This window comes from Melanerpes formicivorus, unplaced genomic scaffold (genome assembly GCF_026170545.1).
Source record: "Melanerpes formicivorus ecotype bairdi unplaced genomic scaffold, bMelFor1.0.p_v2 SCAF_76, whole genome shotgun sequence".
In the NCBI taxonomy this organism is placed as follows: Eukaryota; Metazoa; Chordata; class Aves; order Piciformes; family Picidae; genus Melanerpes; species Melanerpes formicivorus.
In genome coordinates, this window is record NW_027142428.1 from 1,156,009 (window position 1) to 1,179,927 (window position 23,919).

At 48.8% G+C, this 23,919-nt stretch overlaps 1 protein-coding gene across 2 annotated transcripts; it reads right to left on the reverse strand.

Moving 5' to 3' along the window:
• Nucleotides 1-1,754: 1,754 nt before the first annotated feature.
• On the reverse strand, nucleotides 1,755-22,958 carry BCL6 (BCL6 transcription repressor). Of its 2 annotated transcripts, none has more exons than XM_068163948.1 (10): nucleotides 22,890-22,958; nucleotides 14,045-14,083; nucleotides 12,836-13,003; nucleotides 10,687-10,908; nucleotides 9,568-10,551; nucleotides 8,780-8,961; nucleotides 7,523-7,690; nucleotides 5,983-6,113; nucleotides 5,444-5,581; nucleotides 1,755-3,864 (listed from the first exon to the last, which is right to left on the reverse strand). In XM_068163948.1, exons 3-10 carry the CDS (start codon nucleotides 12,994-12,996, stop codon nucleotides 3,721-3,723), a joined length of 2,130 nt encoding a protein of 709 aa, XP_068020049.1. In that variant the 5' UTR covers nucleotides 12,997-13,003; nucleotides 14,045-14,083; nucleotides 22,890-22,958; the 3' UTR covers nucleotides 1,755-3,720. The 2 variants fall into 2 exon arrangements, with proteins under 2 accessions (XP_068020049.1, XP_068020050.1); XM_068163949.1 differs by having other exon boundaries at nucleotides 12,836-13,006; nucleotides 22,890-22,949.
• Between the last annotated feature and the right edge of the window lie 961 nt (nucleotides 22,959-23,919).

Here is a 23,919-nt window from a genome sequence, read left to right on the forward strand (position 1 = left end):
CAACAATATACATGTCAAAACCTTGTCATGAAGACAATCAGCTGTACTAAACACTAAAATCTATGGAGGAGAAGTGGAGAGGGGAAGCAAGTGAGGGAGCAAGGTGGGGAAGCAGTTTTTTGCTATTCCAAATGCTCTGGCAGTGCCCCATTTGCTGTCATGTTTCCCTTTCCTGCGCCTAATGTGTAAGCTGGTGAAAGCTTATGCTGGGCTCAGCCCTGCCAAGCCATCGGCTGGCAGCACCCAGAGAGGGATGACAGCCTCCTGCCTGGGAGGACCTCACCCCACAAAAGGCCTGCCCTTCTGCCCCCTGCCAAGCAGCCATCCTACCCAGCCAAATCCAACAGCAGGAGGAGGCAGAGGCTGGCTCAGCCCTCCTTATTTGCAGTGTTTCTTCACATACCAGCAGATCTGCTCTGCTAGGGCACAAGCCAGAGGTGCAGCAGGTCCTGCAAAGTTGTGCTGCAAATTGGCTCTCCCACTTGGCAATTCCCTTCCACACAGGGCTTCTTTTCATATCTCATATCCACCTCTGTCCCATAGCATGTTGAACAGCCCATCTTCAAGTCCAGCTCCTGCTTACTGCAGCCCTTCCCGACCCTGCGAACAGGCAGACTCCCAACAGGCAGACCCTCCCATTCCAGCTGGTTTGCTGGAATGCCCTCGCCATGAATCAGCCCACAAGCCCTGCACCAAAACTGGCCATTAATTAGCTGAAAATGAAACAAGCCTTGTGAGGCTCAGACTCCAGTCTAGGCTTGGTCGTCCAGTAGCCGTGCTCCACACCAGCACTGGTTACAGTCTGTTCAGTTCAGAGAACTTTTTGCACGAGGTTCTTTGGTTTTGTGCAACCAGCAAAGCAGCGCTGGATTTCTTGCACAGAACACAAGAAACTTGCCCACACCACCAGCATCTCTACTTCCTAAGGTCCTGGTCACCCCATGGCTTCAACCCCCTCCAGCTCTGAACAGCCATCCAAACAGACCAAAGTATCTTGTCTCCCTTCTGAAGGAAAACAAGGGGAAGTCCTCAAAGCTGGGTTTTCTCAGCGCTGGCCCACAGTCAGCTTGCAATGGCTGGCAGCCCAGAGATGCAATCAGCCAGCAAGTTCCTAGAGGGGCTTACCAACCTTGTTCCACTGAACCATTGCACAAGGCAGCCCCTACCCCAGGCACTGGAAAACAAGAGGAGCAGCAGAGAGCCTTCCTCCATGAATAATTCTGGCAATTGTCTCAGTTTCCAGGAAATAAAAATAACTACCAAGCCATCTGGAACCAGCCCTGAGCCGGTCAGCAAAACATCTCACCCAGGCTCTGCCTTATTTCTGCCACTACTTGGCGCAAATGCAAAAAGGATGTGGCACAGTGGGACAGCCCCCACCAGGATGAAAAACAGCAAGCTTGAGACCATCATGCTAGAAACCATCTTCACTCAAGCCTGAAACAGGCTGCTCCAGCCAGATCTGCTTACCAAGCCAAGAGCTCAGGTCAGGGTTGGGGATGCTCAGCTCCTCCCCAGGGCACCAACTGGCTCTCAAGGTATTTAAGGATCTGCTTACCAAGCCAAGAGCTCAGGTCAGGGTTGGGGATGCTCAGCTCCTTCCCAGGGCACCAACTGGCTCTCAAGGTATTTAAGGATCTGCTTACCAAGCCAAGAGCTCAGGTCAGGGTTGGGGATGCTCAGCTCCTTCCCAGGGCACCAACTGGCTCTCAGGGTACTTAAGGACGGGCAAGAACAGACCCCACATTCCATCATACTTCACTTTTCTTCATTTTATTCTTTTATTTGTACAGCTATATTTTACAGAATGCATTAATGCAGTTTAGACACAGCCCAAACCCTGTCTCCCGAGATTGTTTATAACACAAGCATGTAAAATAAGACGCGCACACACGCACACACACACACACACACACGAAAAAAAACCCACCCCAACCCCAAAACAAAACAAAACCCAACCAACAAAACAAAACCCCCAACCAACAAAACAAAACCCAACCAACAAAACCAAACCCAACCAACAAAACCAAACCCAACCAACAACGACAAAATGAAAACAAAACCAAAGGAGAAAAAAAAACGCAAACCAACAACAACAAACCAACCAACCAACCAACCCCAAACCCCAGAACATTCTCCAACAGAGAGTTCCACCGAAACTCCTTTTTGCAACATCAGGCTGTACCTTGAAGAATCTGAGCTCAATATAGTCCAGACATTGAAAACTTCCATTGAAAAGAAAGGCACCGTGCGAAACCACATTTTACATATATACAGACTGAGAACTGGAACGAAACCGAAACAAAACCAACCCAACCCACCCCCCCACCCCCCCCAAAAAAAAAAAACCAACCCAAAAATATTACACTTTATTATTATTTTAAATTCCTTCTGCAGCTTTGTTGGTTTAATACACACTCTTTTTTTTTTGTCTTTTTTTTTCTTTTTTTCTCTGGTAAATTGTAAACCTTCACTTGCAAAAAAATACAAATACACTGATGCATTTAGACAAAATATTTTCTTACTTGTACAGATGCAATACTTTAAAATATCTCCTTAAGTGCTCTATCATAATAAAGATTCTCAGAGTGGCTTCTGCCTGCAGAGTCCAACTGAGCCTTTAATGCATTTTTATATATATATATATATATATTTATTTTTTTTTTAATATAGCCTTTTTTTTTTTGTTGGCTTTTTTTTTTTTTTAAAGGGTCTATAGAGATTTTTTTTTTTGTTTGTTTTAATATATATATATATTTATATATTTATATCTATATATATTTACAACTTTGCCATAGATTCCTTCACCTTTGGTTAAAAAAGTTAAAGCCCTCTCTGGTAATAGCGTAACTCTCTCTTTAAAACAGCATCGGACGTTTTTGCATACAAAAGAAAACAAAACAAACCAAAAGGAAAGGAAACAACAGAAAAAAACGACAAAAAAAAGTATCTGTTCCCATAGATCAGCGTTACATTCCTCATCTTCAAACGGCAAAGGCTGTGAAGGGTCAGACGCCAGAGTTCATCAGCACTCCACGGCACGGACATTTAAAATGACTTACTCTTGGGTTTGTTATGTTTTATATACAGCAAGATCTGAATAACTTTATCCTTTCTTTTCGTTTCACATCACTGGGAAAAAAAACAAAACCCGTGTTATTTGTCTGATTTTTTTTTTTTCCTCATTTCTTGTGTTTTTCCACCTGTCTGCACTATGGGTTTAGAGGCACTCCATCATGTGATGATTTTTTTTTTTCTTGCTTTTTTTTTTTTTCTTGCTTTTTCTTCTTTCTATTTTTCTTCTTTCTTTCCTTTTTTCTTTTTCCTTTTCTTTTTGCTTTTTTCCTTTTCTTTTTCCTTTTTTCCTTCCTTTCCTTTTTTTCCTTTCTTTCCTTTTTTCTTTTTTTTTTCTTTTTTCTTTCTTTCTTTTTTTTCTTTCTTTCCTTTTTTTTTCCCTCTTTTTTTTTTTTCCTTCTTTTTTTTTCTTCTTTTTTTCCTTCTTTTTTTTCCTTCTTTTTTTTTCCTTCTTTTTTTTTTTTTTCTTCTTTTTTTTTCCTTCTTTTTTTTTCCTCTTTATTTTTTCTCTCTTTTTTTTTTTTTTGTTCCAAACTTTTGTTTTTAAAGTGTTGCAAGTATCCTTTGGACAGCTTCTTCTTCCCCCCCTCCCTGCCCCTGCTCCCCTGCCGCCCAGATGACCTCCTCCTGGGAAATCCGCTGCTTTCAGCAGGCTTTGGGGAGCTCCGGAGGCACCTCGCTTGGAGAGATGCGGTACTGCACCTTGGTGTTGGTGATGGCCCCGTGCTTCTGCCGGAGGTGAAGCCGCAGCTGGCTTTTGTGGCGGAAATGCAGGTTGCACTTCTCACACTGCGGGACAAGAGGCAAAGGCAGAGGGTGTGAAATTAAATGGTAAGGGCAGCAGGCCTTTCCCATCAGTCCTACAGCTACTCCAGGATGCGCGCAAGCCAGCAGTGTGCCCAGGTGGCCAAAAGGGCCATGAGCATCCTGGCTTCTGTCAGAAACACTGTGGCCAGCAGGATGAGGATAGTGATGGTCCCCCTGTATTTGGCACTGGTGAGGCTCGAATACTGGGTTCAGTTTTGGCTCTTGAAGACGAGCCTTGGATACTGGAGGGTGTCCAGAGAAGGGCAGTGAAGCTGGTGAGGGGTCTAGAGAACAAATCTTATGAGGAGTGGCTGAGGGAATTGGAGCTGTTCCTGTTCCAGTTTAGCCTGAAGAAAAGGAGGCTCAGAGGCAACCTTTTCACTCTCTACAACTCCCTGAAAGGAGGTGAAGTGGGGGTTGGTCTTTTCTCCCAAGTAATAGGACAAGAGGAAATAGCCTCAGGCTGCACCAGAGGAGGCTTAGATTGGGTATCTGGAAACATTTCCTTGTTCAAAGCATTGTTAAACATTGGAACAGGCTGCCCAGGGAAATAGGGTCATCATCCCTGGAAGCATTAAGAAGTGTGGATATTGCACTTAGGGACATGGTTTAGTGGTGGACTTGGCTGTGCTCAGTTAACAATTGGACTCTGTGATCTTCAAGGTCTTTTCCTACTTAAATGAGTCTGTGATCCCGTGTTGCAGCCATTGTATCAGTAGACAAGGGAAAAGTGGGCACGTAGTGGGAGAAACAGGACCTGGGGGCACCCCATCGCAGGCTAGATGCTCAAACCAGCAACAGGACTATTTCTGCAGATGCTTTTGACTGCCATAAACCTGGATGGCTCCAGAGGCGTGTTTAGATGATAATCCCTGCTCCAACTGCCTCTCTAGCAGATGGGAAAGTTGAGAAAAGACTCAAAGAGCTCAAAGTCCTGAGGGCAGCAAGCAAGGTGGGTGGGCTGCTGGCTTGGTGCAGGTGGCACTGGCAGAAGACCCCAGAACACCCTGTCTGCTCTTTTCTCTCATCCTCACGTAAAGTGGGCAGCTGTAATTTAAACCAGAGCTATTTGGAGAAGCGTGACTGTCTTTCAGATGGGATAGAAGGAAAGAAGAGCAGCTAAGATGTACCCAGCTTTGGCTGCACACCAGCACCTCCAACATAGCCACTCGTGAGCATCAGCTAATGTGTGAGAGTTGGATGGAGTATGAGGAGCAGGGACATAACCTTGGTGTGGGTCTTCCAAGTGTCAGTGAAGGGCATTACATAGAATCATAGAATCAATAAGGTTGGAAAAGACCTCAAAAATCATCAAGTCCAACCTGTCACCCAAGATCTCATGACTACTAAACCATGGCACTAAGTGCCATGTCCAATCCCCTCTTGAACAACTCCAGGGACGGTGACTCCACCACCTCCCTGGGCAGCCCATTCCAATGGCTAACTGCAATTAGCCTATGTGAATGTCTTTGTCTCCCCACCCCCTGGGTTTAGCAGCATCCTCCCCCTGGCCCCAGGTGAGAGCCCTCACCACAAACACCAACAAGAAGCAGTCACTCACATGATAAGGTTTCTCTCCTGTGTGGATTCGAAGGTGGCTTTTGAGGGTCTGCAGATGTCGGAAGCGTGTGCCACAGATCTCGCAGGGGTAGGGTTTCTCTCCCGTGTGAATGAGCACATGAGCACGGAGGTGGGCCACCTAGACAGAGCAGCTCTGGGTGAGGACAGCCCCAGGGATAATGTCTGGGAGTGAAGGCATCCCACTGGGAACAAGGTTCTGCCTAGCTGGCTGTCTTATTTGATCGATTGGGTTCTAGCTGTGAGTCAGGGCCATGTGTTTCTCAGGTCCACTATCTCTGGTCCTTAACAGAAAATGGAGGAGAGGAGCTAAAACCAGCGATCAGGCTTGTTACTACGTTAAGATGGCCCACACGGACCTTAAGGCCCCTGTTTATCCACAGAAGAGCTGCCCATGGGATGAGCTGCCCAAGGCATGGCCCATCAGTCTCTTCCCCACCATGATGCATCACTATCCTTGGGCAGAAGGTCTGGGCACGTCCCACCTCCCCAGGCAGTGCAGGTCCCAGAGGCCACAGGTACCTGGACAAATCTGGCCCCACAGGTCTCACACTTGTAGGGCTTCTCTCCGGAGTGGATGCGTGTGTGGGTTTTCAGGTTGGCTGGCCGGTTGAACTGTGCCCCGCAGATGTTGCAGCGGTACGGCTTTTCTCCTGCAGAGTCCAAAACAAAGAGGAGAGGTGTGCTTAAGCCTCCATGATCCATGGCACTCCCCAAAGTCCCTTCAGATGCCAGACACCATGGCATGAAGTACTAGCCCTGACTCCTGTCCCTTTTGGAGATGGCTGTGGACAAGAAGCATTGATTAGGACAGCTCAGTGTCCCCAGAGCAGGGTGAGCTCAGGAGGTATTAAGCACTGCAGGTATTTGTTTGTTGGGTGTTTTGGGGGTGTTGGGAGCTGCAGCCTTCAGTGCAAAAGGAAAAAAAAAAAAAGAAGAAAAATTAGGCAGCTTTGTTAGTAAGGATTAACAGCATTGCTCCTCCTGGCCCTGTGACAGTTGCTGTTACCTGCACCTCCCTACAGCCATCAGTAAGCCACACAGGGCCACATGGCTCCCTTCAGGCTCCTTGCGGTCACCAGCACATCCCAGCTTAGTTGTTCATCACCTCTTCAGAGCAGTGAAAAGAGCTGATAGAGTGGAAAGCCAAAGCACATTCACCAACCCGGCTCCCAAGTCATTATTTGGTTACAGTCACCACTGCTGGCTCCAAGAAATGGGGCAGCTGCAAAAAGGTTTTAACTGGTTTCTTTAGGATGGTTTGGGATAGGCTTGATAGGGAGTAGGACATAGTCATCCTCCATCCCTTTCTGTCTTTCTCTTTTCTTTCCAGGCTTTGATCCCACACACCCTTGGCACTTGTCTCCTTCACCTGCACAACCCTCCTGGACTTCTGCTGAGACAGGGGGCATTTATGTCTAATGTGGTGCAAGGGCACTAACTTATCAGCACACTTTTCTTCTCCAGCTGGTGAACTGGCTGCTGATATGTTAAGCATTAATAAAAGCAAGAAAAAACCCAAAGACACACAAATGTTAAGTTTGTCAGCAAATGACTAAACCCTCAACATCCCCTTCCTTTCAGCTTTCATTGTGCTGATTCCATCCATTAGCAGATCTTCCCATCAGTAAAGTTCCTGCCAGGCTAGACAGGATCTGGATTTCTAGGATGTTTTTTTGTTAGTTGTTTTGTTGGTTTTTGGGGGGGTCATTTGTTTGTTTGGTTTTGGTTTGTTTTGTTTGGGGTTTAAGTCTATCACAAGTAACCTGAAGGCCACATATCTGCTTCCAGCCATGCATTTTGAAACAGTGTTGTCCAGTGCTTTATGGCAAAGGAGCCTGAGCTGCGGCCCTGCTGAGGCCAGTCACTGTCCTCCCCATTTCCAGGTTTGGTGCTCTGCCCAAGGACTCCCTGGCAGAGCTGAGAAAAGCACCTTGCTCATTCCATCAGGGACAGCAGGTGACACAGAGCATGAGATGCTGCACCTGGGACAAGCGCAGCCATAGATGCCCACATGGCCCACAGCCTCCCTAGCAAGTCGTCCCTGTGGCAGATGCTGTACCTGTGTGGACGGTTTTGTGGCTGGCAAGGTTTCCCTTGTAGCGGAAGGAGGCTTGGCAGCGGTCACACTTGTAGGGCTTGTCACTGTGGACTTGCAGAGAGTGTCTCTTGAGAGAGGCCTCCTCAGAGAACCGGCAGTCACACTCGTTACAGAAGAAGGCTCCGTTCTCTGGGAAAACGGAGAGCAGAGCAATGAGACGGGCACTGTGGGGGTCAGCTTCTCATTGGGCCACAGGATGGGTTTGGGATGGTGGAAAGGGGCAGCTAGAGCAAGTGTTAGAACAAGAAGCAGAGTACAGATATTCACTGTCAGCAGTGCTTCCACCATGTCATTACACCCTGATCTCCTTGTGCATACAGCAACATGCACAGTTTGAGAAAGCAAACTTGTCACTAGCCTCAGTGCAACACATTCTGCTTCCAAGAAGCCAGCATCTCACCTAGACATCTTTCAGAGAGGTCCTCAAAGGCTTTCAAGTTATCAGGCATCCTTTGAAAGATGGATGCTCAACTCTGGAGCAACTCCAGCACCTTTAGAGGTCTTAAACCTTTACATGTACAGATGTCTTCCTTGAGCATGGGAAGATCAGCAGCATCTGAAGTACAAGGCAGGCCACCCCAGTAAGAAGGTGCCTTACTTAAATACTATATGTAGCTTTCAGCATCACCACAGTGGAGTTTCCTCTGTGGATCTCTGCCCACACCACAGGTGACAACTATGCATTCCCCCTCCCTGAGCTATGGGCAGGTGAGTGCACAGATATTTGTCTCTGGGCTTGTGGAGTTTTGCAACAAGATTGCAAGCCTCATTATCTGCATTTCTCCAGATGTGCACGCTGGGTTCCCTGATAACAAAGATATCATGACAGATGCATGAGACACTATCTTGCCCAATCCCCATTAGGGTTATTACATCTGCCAGGCTTGTTCTCCTGTGGTTCTGGTGGGGTGGGGTGCACTCTATTTCCTGTCTTTGGCTGTCAGGTTTGCAGCAGATGACTAACTTGCTGCTCAAGGTATCTGGATGGTGTTCAGGAAAGGGAGGAAGGAAGCAATTCCCACATGCATGTGTCCCTCACATACACACACACAGCTGGTCAGCCAGTTACAAGGAGACAGTAAAGCACCTTGGGATCCACCAGCATCACAGACAAGTGTGGCTGACCATTTGGACACAAGACACTGGGTGAATGGGTCCCCAGATTGCACAGCCCCTTGCCTGCTGACTGGAAAAAGTGACCAGGGATGCAAGACTCACCGCAGCTGGAGTCAGAGTATTCAGACTGGGTTTCCCCCATTTCCTCTCCAAAGTTTGAGCCAGGGGTATGAAGGCACATCTCAGCATGTTGTGGGGACTGGCAACCACAGGAGCTGCACTTTGATGAATGCATATACAGTGGGGATTGCCCTTCACTGCTCCGAGGGGACCCATCCCGGGATCTGTGGAAGGACAGCAACACACAGAGCTGTGAGATGGCTCTTGCTGTGCTTGAGCTACCAGGACCTTGTTTGCACCCTCCCAGACATGAGGCATAGCCATGTTTTATGGGGACACTCTATGCACAGCATAGCCCTGATCAACAACAGGTCCCTGAGCCTCAATCCTTCAGGTCCCCGAGCCTCAACCCTTCAGGTCCCCATTGTCGAAGGACCTGAAACCTCTCTAGGAACATCCAGGTCCAGCGGATAGCATTCGTAGGTAGTTTGGACATTCCAATGTTTACACCCAAACAAAAGTTTGAGGCATGCAGAGTCTGGTGAAAACCAGGCTGGGCAAATCTAGGTTCCAAAAAACCAATTAGGATTGCCAAAGCGAGCCAGAGATCCTGACCCAGTGTTCTCAATTCCATCGCCAGTCCAGGCTGGCACTGCTATGGTGGGGACAGCTGATACCCAGCTGATGTCACTGGCAGTGCTCCATCGAATGCAGAGGCTCCCAGCTGCTCATGGCCAAGCTCCCCAGCCCAATGCTAAAGCAATTTCAAACCCTTGCCAACTATGCAGGGAGTCCTGTCTCTTGGGGGCAGGGGGAGGAAATCTTCTCACCTGTTAACGATATTGTTGAGTCTGCTTGCTTGTGGGATAGTAGAGTCTTCTCCGTTCACACTCATCTTGGTGGGGGATTGCACATTGAGATGCTCCGGCTCCATAGACTGCTGGCAAGTAGACATGGGCATGTAAGTGCGAGGAGAGAGGGTTCCCATCTCATTCTGGTCAGCATTGTCTTGCTTGGTGTTCTGATTCAGAGAGTTGAGGACGATGAATTTGTACTTCTTCCAGTTGCAGGCTTTGGGGTCTGTGGGACTCTTGGTGAAGAGGGAGCTGGAGTTCTGACCAATACGAGCATTCTTGCTGCTGCTGGACTCAGTTGGCGAGTTGGGCTGACAGTCTGACTTCTGGGGGCTTTGGGGGCTGATGAGTCCCTTGCGGTCCAGTGGGGTGTTGGTGGGCTCAAAGTGCTGACTGATCTCATCCTCTGAAGAGGTCCGCTCCTCCTCTTTGGCCACTTTGTCACAGGAGAAATAGGAATTGTTCCGGATCGAAGGGACAACAGGTTTGGGGCCAGAGGCTACGCTGTAGTGCATGTCGCTCCTGGCTTCTTCGGCAGCACCTTCCTTTGGAGCATAGATGGTAGCGTGGCACATGTTGGCAGAGATGTCGGTAATGGTTCTCATGTATTCAGTGGGGATTGTTCTGGAGCTGTCACATGGCAAGATCCTCTCCTTGGGGAAGGCACCTGCCCTTGAGAGTTCAGAGAGAGGCATTCTCATCTCCCGCAACTCATCATCCACAAGGAAACTATTTAGAGGGAGAGGGCTGTATCCATGGTAGGAAATGGGAGATCCAGACAAACTATTGATCAAGCCAGGTGCAAAGGCCCTCCCGTTGCAGAGGGACCCATTTTGGAGAGGCATGCCATTCTCCGAGACATCTCTGCTCCGATAAGCCATCACCTCTGGGTGGCTCAGCATCCGTCCAGCCAAAAACTCTTCTCTTGGGGTCTTCACAGCAGACACCATCTCTGCTTCACTGGAACCAGGCAAAAAATGGAGACAGAGTCATTTCCAGCTCCTAAGGATAGGTTTGCAGATACTTTGCCAGTTGTTCCCCCTCCCACCCAAACACATCAACTTAGGCTCTTCAAAGTTCATTCATGGTGCTCACCTAGATTTGACAAACCTTCGGCAAGTGTCAACCACATGCTCCATCTGCAGGTACAGTGCTGTGGCCATCACAGCCATGATATTGTTTTCCCTCAAGTTCAGGCGTGATGTATACATGAAGTCCAAGAGGATACAAAACCCTTCAGGGTTAATTTCAGGGTCTAGGTTAATGACATTCAAGTTGCATTTGAGCTGGTCAGTGAAGATGCTGTAGAAGAGGCCACTGTAGAGAGGAAGCAAGAAAAGCATTATGACAATTCAGAGCGGGGGAAAAAAAGGAGAATTTATCTGAAATCCCTTAGCACAGAGGGGTTTGTGAATGGGAAGGGAGGAGGAGGCAATTACAGAATTTCCTGAGCTTCCTCCCTATTATCAAACTTGGTTTCTCAGCTTAGTAAGCATCTTCTGCACTACACTTTTCCTGACTGGAACAGCCTGCTTTTAGACCTCACCTGCTCAACAACACCCCACTCTCCATTGCCTCCACTTAGAAATTTCCTTTTTTGTTTTTCTTTTCCTCTTACTGTTCTTACCATCACCCCATTCCCACTGTGATTCATTTCTTTCAAAAGCCTCTTGTGGCATCCATGCTCAAAGAAAAGAAAAAACAAAGGAAAAAAGAAAATAAAAAGAAAAATTAAAAAAAAAAAAAAAGGGAAAAAGAAGAAAAGGGAGAAGAGGGAGAAGAGGGAGAAGAGGGAGAAGAGGGAGAAGAGGGAGAAGAGGGAGAAGAGGGAGAAGAGGGAGAAGAGGGAGAAGAGGGAGAAGAGGGAGAAGAGGGAGAAGAGGGAGAAGAGGGAGAAGAGGGAGAAGAGGGAGAAGAGGGAGAAGAGGGAGAAGAGGGAGAAGAGGGAGAAGAGGGAGAAGAGGGAGAAGAGGGAGAAGAGGGAGAAGAGGGAGAAGAGGGAGAAGAGGGAGAAGAGGGAGAAGAGGGAGAAGAGGGAGAAGAGGGAGAAGAGGGAGAAGAGGGAAAAGAGAGAAAAGAGAGAAAAGAGGAAAAGAGGAAAAGAGGAAAAGAGGAAAAGAGGAAAAGAGGAAAAGAGGAAAAGAGGAAAAGAGGAAAAAAGAGAAAAAAGAGAAAAAAGAGAAAAAAGAGAAAAAAGAGAAAAAAGAGAAAAAGAAAAAAGAGAAAAAGAAAAAAGAGAAAAAGAAAAAAGAGAAAAAGAAAAAAGAGAAAAAGAAAAAAGAGAAAAAGAAAAAAGAGAAAAAGAAAAAAGAGAAAAAGAAAAAAAGAGAAAAAGAAAAAAGAGAAAAAGAAAAAAGAGAAAAAGAAAAAAGAGAAAAAGAAAAAAGAGAAAAAGAAAAAAAGAGAAAAAGAAAAAAGAGAAAAAGAAAAAAGAGAAAAAGAAAAAAGAGAAAAAGAAAAAAGAGAAAAAGAAAAAAGAGAAAAAGAAAAAAGAGAAAAAGAAAAAAGAGAAAAAGAAAAAAGAGAAAAGCAACCCCACAAAAAACAAACCCAAACCAAAACACTGAAAGAAAAATAAAAAGAAAAAGGAAATGTTGGCAAAACATTTTGCAGATGTCTTAAAAGTCAAACCTTGGCTTTTCCAGATATTTATACCTTGTCACTAGGAGACCCTGGAATGTATCTGCGGTAATTCAACTGAGCAATGGTGGGATGTTAATTAGCGCTCACTAGGAACTAATTCCAGCAATCCTAGGGAGCTGGAATTTCAGACCCCAAAAAGCTTGGGAAAGCAAACAAAACCAAACCAAAACTAAAACTAAAATAAATTAAAATTCAAAGGTGGGTGCAGCCAACAGCTTGGGAGCCAGTTAGGTAGGAATAGCTCTAAAAATAGCAGCAGCAGAGGACACTGCAGACACAGAGGACTTGCTCACCCCAATAAGCATCCTCTCCTCCCTTCTCCTATCCTGTCCCTGAAGAGCATTTGTACTCTGCCTTCAGGGACGTGCCTCATGTCTGCTGTACTCCTGATTGTCTGCATGTTGGCAGCTGTGGGCATGCAAGGAGGAGAGAGGTGTGGGCACTATATTGAAGGCAAAAGCTCTCATCTGTAATCCTATTACAGGCACAAATTTCTTAGCAGACCCTTTCAATTCTGTTACTCTGCCTCCATTTTCCCATCTGTAAACCCCAGGAGCCTCCCTGGGACAGCAGGGTGGGAGGGATGGGACCCAGTTCTCACCTGCAGGCCATGAGGACTGTTTTGTGGGCTCTGAACTGCTCACGGTTCACAATTATGACAACATCAGTCAGGATATCCCGGCTTCTAAGGCGGTTGAGATTGAGGAGGACATCGCTCGCGTGGCGAGTGAACTGGATGCAGCTGTCTGCTGGCGAGGCCATCTTGAGTCTGCTTGAAACAGAAGCAGAGGGAAGATGGGAATGCAGAATCAGCCAGGCAAGTACCCTAAATCCAGTGAAGAAACAGCTGCTACTCTAGGATGTGCTCAGATGGCCAACTGCTGCTGGTAGGGACAGCAGCAGCTCCTTGGTCCCAAGGCAAAGAGCCCTGCACTGCGTCAAGCACCTGCCAGACTGTCCAGTGAGGTCTCCTGGTCAGCAGCGAGACCTGGCATGTCTCAGACCCACCCAGCAAGCTGGCAGGTGAAGGCAGCCAGACCCTCCTGGGGATTAGCTAACCAGCTCCTCTTTCTCTCTGCCTCGCCCATGGCGGCTCCACCCCAGCCCACTCCTCCCACCACCTCTTGGGTTAATCTCTGTAACACTCCAAACACAGCTTCCTAGCCTTCAGAACTTCCTCAAGAGCTACCCCCCTCACCTGTCTTCTGATTGGCTGGCTGTAAATCCAGTGAGAGAAACAAAACAAGGCTTAAAGTCCCAACTGAAGCTGAAGGATTTCAGCCCACAGAGGATCATCAACCCTCACCCAACAGCAAACTATTTTCCTGTTCCCCAGTGGTGTCCGCTCTGGAGGACCTGTCCACAGCTTCCCAATGAATTCATGGTGGCAATGAGGAGTAGAACTCATCTAACCTGCTGGGCTGCTACCCATACCACAGCCCAGTCTCTCCCAGTGAGCAAGGCTTGGGTTAGTTGAGGAATATTTCACATGAAGCCTTCCCTCTACACACTACCTGTTGACCCATCTCAAAACCTTTCTAACTAGCACCCAGGAGAGCCCACATCAACCTGTGCCTAAAGTTTGGCCTTGAACATGCATCTTCAGCGTCAAATTCCTCCATCAACCCCATCCTACAACCTCAACTTATTCTCCTTCCTCAGCAGCATATGAACATACAGCAGCGTATGAACACACAGCAGCTGCTCCCCTGAAAACAAATGCCAAATGAGACTGGGTTTCATTCAACGAGGTAAAGGAAGAGGGGGGTGAGAGCCTAGGAGGGGAAGCACAAAATTTAAATTTACATACCCAATGCCTCAATTCACAGTCCAAAAGTTTCTTTCGAACCTACAAATAAAGCACAAGAAAACAAACGCCACATTAGCCAGTAATGATTGGCAGGACACAAGTCTGCTGTTTCATCAGTTGGATAAAAGCTACAGATAACAAACCTTCTACTCTCCAGTAAGGGCAACATTTGTTTCTTCCGGTACAGTACATTCTTATCACAACCACAGGCTTTGAGAATCCAATCATAGCTTCTTCCACACCCTCTAACCCAAACCATGGGCGTATGCCAAGGCGATTTTAATTTCCATGACTCAGGAACTTAAAGGCAGGTGGGGAAAGGAAGTCAAGCGAGAATTTTCTCACCACTGCTTTTGGAGATAACTCTTTCCCTGCCAAGGCTGAATTCCTGGCCAGTGCCACATCCAAGACCAATGCCGTATTCCCAGCACCTCATTAACAGGTGACTTACACTCAAACATCTGCTGCCACTTCACTCAGAAACCTGGAAAGAGCCTGAATCCAGTCCTCTGAAACAGCTACTGCCCTTCTCAGAATACCCACACGCTCCAACCACCAGTGAAAACACCCTGGGATGGGACTGACGAACAGCCTTGGGAGGATATGGGCGTCAAGTACCAGAGCGACTTGGCCAGCGTTGCATAGGAAGCCAGTGGCGGGGACGGATGACGACCCAGAACAAATGCCTTCCTCTGGCTGCTGGAAAAACCTTCACCTAAACCACAAGCTTTGTTTCCAGTCACTGACATCACAGGCAGTGCAGCTGGAGCAACACAACAAGGAAACCCAGGAGTTAACCACCTTCCGGAACTCACACTACTATTCCTAAATTTACTTGAAACCAGCAGAGACAATTGACCTGGCACCAGTGCAGGAAGATGGTCTTCGGCAGATGCTCCAGTGGGGGGGATACATGCAATAAATAAGTGAACCAACAAACCCCCAAAATGATCATCACACTATTTGCAGGACCAACCCCCCAAAAATTCAATGGTGACAAAGACAGCCAGCACTTGCAGAGAACTTGTCCAGACCTTTGAGGACAAGCATCCCTTTCCCTTTGCAGCAGACGTGCAGATACAGAGCCCAAGTTCCCCTCAAGTCCCTAGAGACGCCAGGGTGTGATGAGGAAGTGAGATTTAAGGCAAGGTATCACATGCATAACCCAGAGGGTCTTAGAGCCCCATTCTAGCCATCAAATGCATATCTTCAGAGCCACTCTGAGGCTGGCTAGCTTAAAACTTAAAAGGAACATGCAAGAAGTGACTCATTTCCCAAATTCTGCAGTCTCTGACCTTTCTGTACATGCTCACTACCAATCACAAGCCAAGAGACTCACAGCACTCTGCAAGTTGCCCAGCACACATCTGTGTGCCCATATGAGTGGATGCATGTTTTTGGGGCACCCGGGCAGCATCCTGACCTTGGGCACACCAGCAGACGCACTCCCGGAGACTGTGACCGCACTGTCACAGACACGGGGAGGTGACCAAACAAAGTTACAAACTGCAGGATGAACTCTGCGCCCCTGAGTAGTACCACGTGAAAAGTTGCTGTTGTCACCAAATTCCCTTACTCACAGAATTGCCAGGGGAGACATCCAGATTCCTCTCTCCCATGGCTGGACCCCAGCACAGTCCCCTCCTCACCCTCCCAAATATCCCTTCCCTGTGTAGTGCTGCGGCAACACCCACGGCCCCAGGTGGTGGGCAGGTGCATCCCAAGCAGCTCCCGACTGCAGTCTTGCAAAAGAGAAAGGGACCTTCCTTCCCCTCACTGTGCCGAGCCCAGTTAACCCTGCCCCTCCCAGGCTCCGCACAGCACCAACTCTGCAACCCAGCATGGGAAGATGTCCTGATCAGAGACCAGCAGAGAAGAGGACAGAAGCGAGGCGTAGAGATCGGTGGCGGGGAACAGAGATCACTGCAGCAAAATATGGTCTTCAGCATTCACACCACCCTGAGTCCACGGGGCTCTCCCAAGCTCATCTGGGACCAGAGCATCACCCCAACCCTATCCCATCCAGTTTTACTGCCCAGTACCTTGCAGGTGTGGGCTCTCCGGCAGTCATCAGGGTTGCATGCCAGGACTTGCTAAGCCCAGTGAGGAAGGTCTGGGCTAGGCACAGGGCTCACTTAGGGGGTGGCCACATGGAACTGCCAGGGCTGCTGCCTTCCAGGAAGGCTGTGGGTCTGCCCCGGTGGTTCAGGGAACGGCCCTTTCCCTGCCGGCACCTCCCCGAGAAAACCCATTCCTGGAAGAGAGCCCAGGGCTGGCTCTGCTCTCCCCGCAGCCAGCTCAGTGAGCAAAGGGAGGGTGCACCTGTGTGTGGTGGAACCCCTCTCAGCTCCACCCCATGCAAAGGGGAGACCCTCACAGCTCCCTCACCCCAAGACATAAGGAGGACCAGGGACTTTCCCCCTACCAAATCCATCTTTCTGCCATGCACAGGGAAAACATTGCATCCATTCACTCTCCCATCTATAGGGAATCCCTTTTCATCCATCCTTCTCTCATCCTGTACACAGTGGGGACTTCCTTGATCCCCTGTTCCTCTTTGTGTGGGCTATATCCTGTGGTCTTTGCTTTCTCCCACCCGCTAAAAGCAGTCTGGGGGAAAAGTCACCCTCCCTGGGCCCCAATCTCCTACCCCTCCAGAGCCTGCAGCGCCGACTGCCTCACATCATCCTGGAGGGTTGGCTGGGTGAAGTCTCCCTTCCCCATAGCCTCATCCCACACAGTGCTCTGAAACTGCCCGCCCAGGGGAAGCTCCATCCTGCCCTCTCCTTCCTCCTCCGTCCCAGCATTCAGCAGGGTCCCAGCCCCACAGGAACATCCCCTCTGCCTGCCAGGGCATGCTGCCAGCTGCTTCTCCACCCTGCCAAGCAATGCCTGGTTTCTCCTGAATAGGAACCAGAGAGACAACCAAGAAAATAGGGCGGTGTGGGGGCATCCCTGGGACGCAGTCATGGGTGCCACAAGCCACAATGAAGAGGATGCTTTCAGCTGGAGACACACAAGCACCCAGCTCAGCTTTCCCCACGTCGCGCAGTCAGGGGGCACTGAGCGTCCTTTAGCTGTCACAGCAGTTTTATTAATTTAGTAGCTTCTGGTTGGCGTCTAGGCCAAAACGTGGCTGGGTTAATAATAACCCAAGAAGAGACCCAGAGAAGTCCTAGCACACTTTGCCAGCACAGATGAAAAGCAGCATCACTAGCGCAAGCCCTGTCGTATTTTCCATCGTACCCCTCCGTGCGTGGACTGCACTGGCTCTATCGAGCGGCCTCTGCTAACTTTCAATCCGATCCAATTTCCTGCCAGCTAACAAATGTTTCTAGGAAATGCAATACATTATCTGGACGGGTTTATTATCAGTCTTTGGAACCAGGAAAACTGCATATTTTCTCGAGCACTGCAGGGAACTTTATAGTTTGTACTTCAAAAGAGAGTTTAAAAGGATTGCCCTTGAAAGCTGGCCCAGCTCAAGCCTCTGCATTGTTTTGGTCTTTGCAGAAGAAAACGCAGTGGAGGGGAGGGAAAGCACACAAAAGCTGCCTCCAATGTTTTCCACTGACAAGGACTCCCCTGACTTCTATGGAGCCAAGCTCTGACTGAGAGGCAGGAGCAGTGCAAGCCCTTGGGAAGTGAGGAGTCAAGCTTTCTTCAACATTTCTAACGACCCCAGGCAATACAGCACATTCATTTTTCAAGGGAAGGCAGGATCCTTGTCCCAGACAAAGTCGAGGAAGCTACTCCAAAGAACATGGGACAAACACGATGCCCGGACAACACCAAGTGCTGTGCCAAGATGCCGACCTGACAGTGAAGTGCAGCTGGAGGACAGCTGAGCCAGATCCCTGTCCCGGCTGGGCTCCCAGGTGGTGTCCCATCATCCCCCTTAAAACAGCAGCTGTCCCCTCCCTATCTCTGTCCTCCTGGGGCTGAGGGCAGCACAAATCATTCTGGCAGCATGGAACTGTGTTGGCACCCCACCTGGATGGAATGGGACACATGCAGCCTGGGGTCCCTTGGCCAGGGGAGAGACATCCCCTCACCACTATGTTTAGACAAACAAGTCTACAAAGACCTGTTTCAGGGGGTGTCCAGTCCCACAGGACAAGTTCTTCAGGACCTACTGCCCTGCAGTGTGCTTGCTGCAACCTCTTCACAACAAGGGTCCCACATTCCTCATGGGTACCCAGTGTGCAGCTTAAAGGCAGCACACTGTAGATTTGTAATTGTCAGCCATTGCATGCAACAGAAAATTATTCAGTAAGTTTGCTTCTGGAATCCTAAAGGCAGCACACTGACCAGGAGAAAGACGGGGAGAAAAACAATACAGCCTCATGATTTTTCCATTGTCCCAATGCTCTTAGCTCTTCCTGTTTTAGATGTGAAACCTACTGTGATTGCTTGGGTTTTAAAGCAATCCTGAAGACTATACACTTGCTCTTATTTAGGGGTGTGTGTCCTGGCTGCCAGCATCCTGCAGCAATGGGAACACAGAAAGTCTAGCATGGATTTGAAAAAAGAAAAGAAACACAAAAAGCAGGGAGGACTACATTTGCAGTCTAAATTTACAGTCTGAAGGAATTCGCTGGTCAGATGCTGACTTTTGGATACTCCTCTAACCAAACTGCAAACTGTGAACTCCTGAGGTTTGCCAATGCCTGCTGTAAACATGGAAACCAAGTGTCACTTTTTGCCAAACAGAAGAATGGTTTAAAAATAGATCTAGAAAAGAATACAGGCACTCGGTGTACAGAGCTCCTGTTTATAGACTCCTATGCTACCATAAAACGGAGCAAGAGGTTATGAGCACGCAGGCAACTTTGCACCAAATTTAGATTTTACAAACTTCTCAGAAATCTGAAAACAACATTTCTGGCTCCAACTGAACCAGTAAAAGCTCTTCATGTGGAGTTCACAGCCCCCAAAAAACTGGCATGAAATGGTTCTTCAACCTCAATGCCAGAAATACATGAGGCTAAGTAAGCTGCCCGGTTTAAAAGGAACCTACTGGTTAGAACTCAGCGTTACTCATCTATAGACTTTGGAACAAGATTTTCCTTTTAAGTTGTATTCACACAATAAAATGAGAGGACTCCCATCTCTGCTTTTACAATACAAGACTGCCTCATCAATTTTTGCTACCTGTATTTGTAATGAGGACAACATTACTGTTTACTGAAAACAAACAAACAAGCAAACCCCAGCAAGAAAACTCACAAACAAAACACACAAACCCATAGAGAATTTCTACAAATTAATATTGGGCTGATGCCACAGGGGGCTCAAAGCTTCCCCTCCCAATGAATTAAAAAAAAAAATTAAAAGAAAAGAGAAGAAGAGACAAGAAGCATAGCTTTACAATATATCCTAAATTGGGCAGCAATTCAAGGGCAGATTAACACTGCAGCTCGGAAAGATTCTCACATGTGATTTCAAGACCAGACCGAAGAAAGCTCCATATGGAAATGTCAGTGACATTAATAAGCGCTCGGTTGTTTCCAATTATGCTCCTTAAGTAAGTTCAGTGGCATCCAGAGTTTCCTCTGTCACCTTCTTCCAAGCTGGCAAGCATTTTTTTTTTTTTTTTAATTTTTAAAGTTATTTTTATAACGAGCGGTTAATAAACACGTTCCCACTGCCCGGCGGCACCGGCCCTGGCCCTGGCCCTGGCCCTAGCCCGGCCGGGCGCAGGCAGAGCACATGGCACTAGATGGCACCAGTCAGCTTTGCTGCGGGAACAGTTTTTTTCCCCTTGGAAAATAAAACACCCCAACCGAACCTGGAAAACATATAATTTAGTCGATGCAATTCTGTTTCTCTTAAAACGCGTCTGAGTGACATTATTTTTATGAGCTTTTCCAGCCTTGTTTTGAAAAAACTTAATGTTTCTGCTGGGTTTATTTTCGTCTCATCAGGCAGCAGGCTGAGGTCCTCCCAAGCACTACAAACAGGGATGTCTGAAAAGTGTCATAAAGACTTTCGACTGATTTAATTTTTTTTTCCTCTTTTTTTTTTTTTTGGGGTGGGATTTGTAAGAATCACTTCTCATTCTGACTTCTTCCTTCACAATAATAACTAGCCAGTTAACCTCCACTTCCTCTCCCAATATTGACTCAGTCAGAACTGAGGGGGATTGGGAATTGGAATTGAAATGCATCCCAAGAGATCTTTGATCTGTTTTGCCAGTCAAAATTGAATGCTCAGAGATGAAGTCCTTTCTTACTGGAACAATGTAATAATCCATTCTTCTGGAAAGCTGCTGGACACCCTTTGAATATTTTAATGGTTTGAAGATTGTTTCATGGGGCAGAAATTGCCATCTATACATGAAAGTTTTGAAACTTGTGAGATCCTATTGATAGTAGAAAATAGCAGAACCTCAGATTCTGCCTCTCCATGTACAGAGAGAGGTTTCACCTAAAATATTTTAAAAGCAATTTCTGAACAGTAAACACCCCCAAGAACTGCAGAGAGAAGCCTGTATTTGCTCTTAAAGCACTTACAGTTTAAACCTTTGAAACAATACAGCAAACGGTATTTATTTTTTTTTTAAAGCATTTAAAACCTCAGGAGAGGAATCAATAAGCATCCCCAGATCGAACGAGGGCCTGATCCTATACCCAGCCCTGCTGACACTTCCACTGGCACAGGTACGAATTTGGCCCCAGAGAGAGATGTCGGACCAACGCTGTGCTTCTTGCTCAGCCTCTTACGTCTAGATCCAGTCTCCTTTTGCACCGATCCTGCGCCTACTGAAGTCAGTGGAAAAAATAACCCGGGCCGGGTTTGTTTTTGTTTCTGACTCATGATTTTAAGCCCAGATTTGCCTCTTCCCTGGAAATGCAACAGGGGGGTCAAAGGCAGCTTTTTAGGCACATCTGAGAGGCCGCCGAGGATTTTTCTAAACAAACGTCTTGCTTTCTGTTTCCCTCCTTCCCAAGAGACGATTTCATAACATTTCATACTGTGACTTTGCAAACTAAAGGCGGGGTGTGTGTATGGGGGGGGGGGGGGCACATGGCGAGGCAGAGGGCTTGGGGGGTTGGGGGGGGGGGCTGCCGAGAGAGGTCGCTGCCGCCCGACCACGAAAGTTTTCATAACAAAGTTGGGCTTTTTCGGTTTTGTTTTGTCCTTTTCTCCCCCATCTTTCTAAAGGAGGGGGTTAAAAAATAATATATACACAAACACACAGCTAACCAATAAAAGCATTCTCATTTCTCCACCCGCTTTTGGGGTGCTTGGGGAGCCGGAGGGAGGCCGGGGGAGGACTCAGCGTCGCGGGTCGGGCGCGGAGGTTGCGCGGCTCCCCGCGGCCGGTCCGTTCGCTCCAGGAATAGCGTGTGGCCAGGGGCCAGCCCCGCGGCTGTCGGCGGCAGATTTACGAGCGCCTGTCGCCGCGCCAAGTCCGCCACGGTAGTAAACACAGGGGAAGGGCTGCAATGGGGGCAGCGGGCGGCTCTCCCCGCCCCGCACCCGGGACCCCCATCCACTGCACGGCTTCACTCCACTTTTCCCGCCGGCCGCCTTCCTCCCGGCCGCGGACCCCTCTCCTCCCCGCGGGGTGGTTGTTATTATTGTTGTTTTGAGCCCTGCGTGTTGCTCCATACACTTTTTCTCCCCTTCCTGAGCTTTGCGTCGCGTTTTATTTCCCAGTCGGCGAAAGCCCGTGGTGGCCGACCCGGCACGCACCGTCGAAGCAAGCGCGGTTCCCTCCCGGCCCGGCGCACCGTCGTGCTCCGGGGCCAGCAGCCGGCGATGGCCGAGCCTCCCCGCGGGCTCCCCCACTTCCCCGGACACAGAAATGCCGCAAGTCTTCTCCATCACCGCCCGCTCTTAGCCCGGGGCTTGACAGATCACGGCGCAGCCCCGCCACAGGTTGCAAAACGCACCAGCCGTTTCGCAGTTGCATCGGGGGCCGGAATAACAATAACAACGATATATTAATGTAATAATGAAAACAGAGAGGGAGGAGGGAAAACGATGCGGAGAGGCCGGAGCGGTAGTACCCGGTGCCGAGCTCCCGCGCTGCCGCTAGCCCCGCTCTACGGCGGCTTTGTGCGGCGACGGAACGACAACAGCGACACAACACGCACAGAGCGGGGGGGAAAAAAAAGAAAGAAAAAAAAAAAGGGGGGTGGGGGGGGTGGACCGGGAGGGAGGGGGAGAGAGTGAAGAAGAAAAGGGAAGGGGAAAAAAAAATAAAAAGAAAGGAAACAAAAATAACACACCCCGACCGAAGGATCCAGCCATTGGGAGCCGACCCCGAGTCACGCAAAACACCCCAAGCCCCGCGGCCGCGCTCGCCGGGCGGCTGCAGGTGCAGAAGAACCGCCGCCGTCCTCCCCATCCCCACCCGGCCGTCACGCGTGCGGGAAAGCCAATAATCCCGGATCACCGATAATCCCCGGGAGAGGACGGGGAGGGGAGACACTCCCCCCCCCCCCCCCTTCCCCTACCCTTCTACACCGTCCCAGCGTTAAGACATGCAGACACCCCTATTTTTCACAGCGGGGAAGGAAAGGGGGTGTGTGTGGAATTAAGTAAATAAAGCACAAAACAATAATTAACATTTAGGAGAGAATAGCAAGAATAACATTGAAGGGATGCCGGAGCACCTGCCGCGGGAAAGGAGGGGAAGGGAAGAGGAGGGGAGGGAAAAAAAATAAATGGGTAGAAATATATAGAGGCGGCTCCGCGCCAGGCGTCGGAGCGGGGCAGGGAGGGAAAAAGAGGAGGGAAAAAAAAAATGGAGAGGAGAGGAAAAAAAAAAAAAAGAGCGAGCGAGAGAGAATTAAAGGGTAAAATCGGCCGCGGCAATAGAAGCAGCAATCACCTGGTCTCCGGGCTTTCCTAGAAACTCCTTGCATCACCACTTCTAAGAACCCCAGTTCTAAGAATCAACAGAGCCCAATTCTCGGAATTTGAGCTGCGGACTCTACCATCGCGGTGAGCACGGGGAGGGCCGCGGACCTCCCCCCTGCGCTTCTTCACCGCCGCCGCCGCCCTCCCGGGTCCCGCGGCCCACCCCGCGCCGGCCGTTACGGGCGGGGCGGTGGGAGGCGCGGGACCCGGGAGGGCGACGGCAGCGGCGAGGGTCTCATCGAGTCGTTTTCCCTTCATCAACCCCCTCCCCTCTCCCCTTTCTCAATGGTCTCGTCCGGGCGGCCGGGAGGTCACGTGGCCGGCGGGTGCTGTGTGTGACGTGGGGGCGCGGCGGGGTGGTGGCGCGCGGCCGCGGTGCCGGCGCGCGCGGAGCGGAGCAGCGACAGCGGCGGCAGCGACACGCGGGCAGCGATCGGGGGGTCCCGGGTGCAACGCCGGTGCAAACACACATCCCACCCCCCCAACACCCTCCCCTGTCCTCTCCTGTACCTCTCCGAAAGAGAGAGAAAAGGAAGAGAGATGGAAAAAAAAAAAGCACAAAACCGGCTCTTAGTTTTGTTTTTTTTGTTTGTTTGTTCGTTTTGGTTTTTTTTTCCTGCTTTTTGCTTTTGGCTTTGCTTTTTAAAAAGCTATTCTTTATTTTTGGCGTTAAATTTGGGGCGGGGGGGGGCACTTTTCGTGTTTAAAAAGCAACCCCCCTCGTAAAAACAGTAGCCCAGCGAGCAAAGCAAAGCCTGGATTCTTGCTGCATTGCACTGGATTTTTGCAATTTTTTAATATTTTTTTTTTTTTCCTCAACCAGGGTTTTTGTTTTTTAGCATATTTGCAAAGAGCCACTCTCAGCTCACGGCCTCCGACGGGATTTACTCTAGGGGAAAGACGTTGTTGTGTTTTGTTTTTTTCTCAAAGACTTCCCCCTCCACTCCATTTCCGTTGTTCCTTTTTGTTTTACATTTGTACTTAATTTTTTTTTTTTTAAT